This window comes from Fulmarus glacialis, unplaced genomic scaffold, assembly GCF_000690835.1.
Source record: "Fulmarus glacialis isolate BGI_N327 unplaced genomic scaffold, ASM69083v1 scaffold45563, whole genome shotgun sequence".
Taxonomy (NCBI): Eukaryota; Metazoa; Chordata; class Aves; order Procellariiformes; family Procellariidae; genus Fulmarus; species Fulmarus glacialis.
Genome location: NW_009204449.1, coordinates 29642 through 34472, shown reverse-complemented (window position 1 = coordinate 34472; position 4831 = coordinate 29642). Strand labels below are relative to the sequence as shown.

Genomic DNA, 4831 nt, shown 5'->3' with positions numbered 1-4831 from the left:
CCCCGCCGGGGGACATGGCGCACCGCCGCACCGACCCGGCCCAGCCGTGCAACTTCGTAGCGCGGGACAACTGCTGGTAACGGCCCCAGCCCTCCCCTCACAGCCGGCGGCCCCGGGCCTCCTCTGTTGCTTCTCTCCGGCCACCTCCTTCTCCGGCCGCCTCCTTGCCCTCCCGCCCGAGGCAGCCGGTCCCCGGCAGCTCCGCGCTTAGCGCCCGCTTTCAGGCGGGTGGAGGCTGAAGGAATTTGTTCGTACGTTCACTTCACGTGTGTTTGTAAAGTGTGTGTGCTCGTTCAGAAGCTGCCAATCTGCAAAAAGCTCAAGGCTTTTGGTACCCTCAGGTGGCAGAGCCCTGAGTTGGACAGGCAAAGCAGCGAGCGACAGACTCGAAGCAGCCAGCGCTGCCCATGTACTTCAGTGTTTCCCTCCATTCTCCCTCTGGGTGTGAGGAACCGGGAGCAGGGCCGGGGCAGAGCGGGGGACAAAGGGTCATTTCATCAGTCAACAGTAAATGAAAGTATATATGAAAGGACATTGGTGCTTACTTTTCAAGTTTTTCAAAAAATGTGTCATAGCAAATTTGACCTCCAATTCCTAACATAAACGTAATTCGCAAGGAAGTGCATTCACACCTACTGTTTCATTTCCAACCTATGGAAAATATTGCCCCATTACCTCCAAGACAGGCAATTGTTAACTCATACATAAACGTGCTGTTTTGAGGTAAAGGTCTAAAGATTCATGCTAAAGTGCTCTGCTTTGTGACTTTAGTAATTGGGTTTGCATTGGGTTTTTTTTAATGAAAACTTTCAAAAAGTTATCTTAAATATTTCTTTGTTTCAGGAAAAAATACACTGAAAGTGAACTAGAAGCTGCAAGAAGATGGTGTCAGAAATGGGGATTCTTGAAAACTCCCCTTGAGGAGGTAAAATTGAATGGCATGTAAGCAACACGTACTACTTACTTGTACACAAATGTATCTGGACACAGAATTATGAGAGCACAGAACACTAGAAAAATACTGAGCTAGGTTCCGAGGTAACAAGTGCACTACTTTTAAGATGGGTTCAAAGTTTCAGTTTTCCTCTGAATAAAATACGGCAAGTGGTAATTTATATGCTATGCATATTCTGATATATTTCTTTTGAGAAACATGACTCCCAATAGTGTTAACAAGTACTAGATGCACACTGACAGGAAAGTATTTCCCCTTTGTCTATCCATATGGTAGTTTAAAAATCAAGGGGAAAAGGTTCTAGCTAATTAAATTTTCAGTGGGGGAATTTACAACAAACGAAAATATTTGGAGAGATGTCTATTCTCAATGATGTTTAGATAATAGAATATAGTAGCACATAATGTTACATTTGGAATCACTGTATTTTGTTGCTAAAGAACAGGATTGACGCAGCCCCTGAATAGTTATAAATGTACTTTCCATGGGGCTAGAAGTACTTAATCTGTTCTAGGATTTTTTGAAAATTCCTGCAGGCATCCAAGTTAGCACCTTTGAAAACTTTGGTCCTCTAGGTGTCAACATCCATCCTTGATAACTACGGTCTGTCATGCATACCACCTTAGTACAGTACTAATAGATCTACAGCTGAAAAGTTGACAAACTATGCATTGTTACTATTGGTGAACATGTGTATTTAGCATTTATTAATCTTTGTTTTGTGGTCATATAAGACATATATAAGATACAGTTCTAGCCCTTTTTGGACCAGTGATGTAGTTAAGAGAGTTGGAATCACTCAGCAATATTTAGCCTTTCATCTGAAATTCAGAATCACTTTCTGAGATCAAAAAGTATGTTACTATAATTTCCAAAGCACTACAATAAGTAAACCTGTTTTAGATGGAAAGAACAGGAAGTTCAGATGCAACAATGAGGGCAATGGTGTAGATATCAGATATTACAGCATATTTCAAAAGATAGAGAGTCCAATTTTTAAAGTTGATGTTTTGGTTTTAGTTGATTGAAGATGAAAAGAAAGAAAATACAAAGCCCAAGATACAGCTTCCAGAACATCTGCGGGTTCGACCTGTGACACCTGTGGAAAAATACATTAAGGTTAGAAAATTAGATTTGAAAATTGCAATACAGCAATATCTGTCTTAAGAAACCACACAAGCTCTAAAAACCAGTTGTAGAGGTGGGCCTTTAACTAAAGGTCAAAGTAGATTGTATTTGCAACCCGAGCAATGCTTTAAAAGCGTTCACGTAAGACAAGGAATTGCCCTTTGGATATGGTTGTTAGTTCACAGAGCTTTCACTGTACATAATTATCTTTGTGTAAAGCACTCCTCTGTGATATCTAGGAACAGAACAGTCAACTGTACAGCTTAGTACAGAACAGTGGTCACAGAGCCATTTATGACTGCTGAACATTCATTGCTCAAATACACGTATACATGTCTTACTTCAAGGCTTATCATAACCTTAACTCTCAGTTTTAACTATTGGTTAAGATGCAGACATTTTTCTAGCTTTATTTAAGACAGTCTTCTTTTTGGCAGAGACAATGCCTCTGTCCTCTTTAGTGGCATAAATTAGATTAGCCAGAAGAAGCCAGTTCTAATGAGCCAATTCATAACTATTTGATTTTATATTATATGATTTATATTCACAGATTCAGACAGATTCAAACAGCTGGAAATCAGAGTGGAATGTGACTGATGGTTAGATTTATAAATATACAGTGTCAGATCACCAATGAATAGGATAACTATACAGGCAGCTAAATCAGTGACATTGGGTGAGGAACATATTCATAACAGGGGAAGCAGAATATGCTAACAAAAAGCAAGGTTAGTCCACTTAGAGAAGATTAAGGAAACAAAAGAGATTGGAAATTCCTACTTGCTGAACTAGCTTTCTTTCAAAGGATTCCAAGGGTGGGGAGATAAGGTGAGGAAATAGTGAAAGCTCTTACTGAAATTAAATTGAAACAAAAATTAAGAGCTAGTGCTGAGTGTGGCAGAGAAATGAAATGGCAGCGTTTCTGCCATTAGTGCTACTTGTTCTTCAGTTTTGTCTCAACCCTCCAATTTCAGTCAAGTTTACCTCTGCTTCAGCACAGTGAGGGTGTATGTGTGTTAACAAATCAGGCAGACAGTTATCAGCTGCTAAAGTAGCATGCATAGCCTGGTGCATACTGAAACAGGGATCATAGTTTCAATTTCACCTCAGAATCTTTATTTGCTAAGGAAGGTAAGGGTTAGCTGTGATTTAGGACACCCTTTACATATTCAGAGTGAAGTTTCTTAAGTCCTTATTCAGAACTATATGTCTTTCTGCACACTTACCTTCATGGTAACAGTCATATCTGTTCTTCTCTCTAGGTTAGATTAATAATTGCTTCTTCATAGTCCCTTCCCCCAGATCGTAAGTGGGACATGATTTCCTTCATTATCCTGCTCAGTGGGTGGCACTTTTGGCCATAAAAATTATCTTTTCAGAGGAACTGCTCCACCTAAATATCATAAACATTTTCTAATCTTGGCCAAAGAACAAAGTGAAGCAACTCTGGCAAGAGAACTGAAACATTGTTCTCTTGCTGTGTATTTCTCTGCTAAGTCCCCAGATGCTAAAATGATATAACGTGCCCAATTGAGATGATTCAGCCAAAGTAAGCACAGCAGTCAGTGAACAGAGGCTGTTGGCTTTTGTTTTGTTTCCTTTTTAGCTAGATTAGTTGCAGATAGCTTGATGCTTACCCATCTTTTAAAGTAGAAAGAAAGTGGAACGAGTAAGTAGTTCTTGATGCAAAAGCCAGCTTGGTCAGTAATATGTTTAGCATTTGGCCACAAAACTATTATTCCGTAGCTGCATTGCTACCAAATACATTACAGCAAGTATAAAATGCTATTTCTCCTGTTTAGAGAAGTTAGTTTTAAAGATTATTATTATTATTCTGTAAGGAAAAAAGCTAAAGCTGAAAATAAAATTCTTCTCCTAATAATGTAAAGCCCTTAGAAAGGTATTGAGCAAAACTTTAAAAAAAAAAATGCCAATATACACTACTAAAAAATAACTTTGCTTTTTGATTGCCTCTTATACATACCAATTTAGGCACTAAAAGATTTTTTTTTTTTTTAGAAGAGTGGTAAATGAAAGTTAGTTACTTCATTGGAATTTGGCCATTTTACTTCTCTCTGTCTCTGTGCCTTGCTATAGAATGGGACCTAAATTATTCTAATGACTTTTTAAATTATAAACTATCCTATATTATAAATCAAACTTGCATGCAACTGGGCTATCTTTCGAAGTTCTTATTTCTTCCACTAATGTCAGTGTGTGTTCAGGATATTAATTCATCAGATTGCATTTAAAACCACTATTTCTAATAAATTCTCATTTCCATCCACATTACAGCACAAAAAAGGATGTTGCATGACAGAAATTACAATCAAAAACCTTTTAATCATTGAATTCTACATGTTACTTTTATTCTAGGTGATTCCATCTCCTCCAGTACCTAAGACTACCCAGGGATTTATTGGCTGGAGATCAGCTGTTCCAGGGTTGGAACTTGAACGTGGTTTTCAAATCCAAAGCTGCAAAGGTACCTTTTTTAAGGATTTGAAGTGGCCATGTGAGCCCTCTGACTGACATTAAAAAGTAACAGTTAGGCACATAGATCCATTTGCATCCCTAAGTTAATATTATGTAGCGGACTGTTGGACTGTTAAACCTTTATCCTTTAAAAACGATTTATGTAAACATCCACAATCATTTTGGTGAAGTGCGAACATTTTCATGTAGCATTTTACTTGTTACTGATTTTTTGAAATCTATGGCATCCAAGCTGTTAACTTCAGGTTTACT

The 4831-nt window shown here is 38.4% G+C and overlaps 1 protein-coding gene across 1 annotated transcript; it reads left to right on the top strand.

Moving 5' to 3' along the window:
* The first annotated feature begins 14 nt into the window (after positions 1 to 14).
* LOC104071189 (chromosome unknown open reading frame, human C20orf85) lies at positions 15 to 4615 on the top strand. The gene is made up of 4 exons (XM_009574994.1): positions 15 to 76; positions 844 to 925; positions 1976 to 2074; positions 4460 to 4615. The coding sequence occupies exons 1-4, from the start codon at positions 15 to 17 to the stop codon at positions 4613 to 4615; spliced, it is 399 nt and encodes a 132-aa protein (XP_009573289.1).
* The last annotated feature ends 216 nt before the right edge of the window (positions 4616 to 4831 follow it).

What these genes read in the sequence shown, in the direction of transcription:
- LOC104071189 (XM_009574994.1), top strand. Translation starts at nt 15, where the DNA reads ATGGCGCACCGCCGCACCGACCCGGCCCAGCCGTGCAACTTCGTAGCG. An exon ending in GTAGCGCGGGACAACTGCTG is followed by an intron (nt 77 to 843) that starts GTAACGGCCCCA and finishes TCTTTGTTTCAG; the next exon opens with GAAAAAATACACTGAAAGTG. An exon ending in CTGTGGAAAAATACATTAAG is followed by an intron (nt 2,075 to 4,459) that starts GTTAGAAAATTA and finishes CTTTTATTCTAG; the next exon opens with GTGATTCCATCTCCTCCAGT.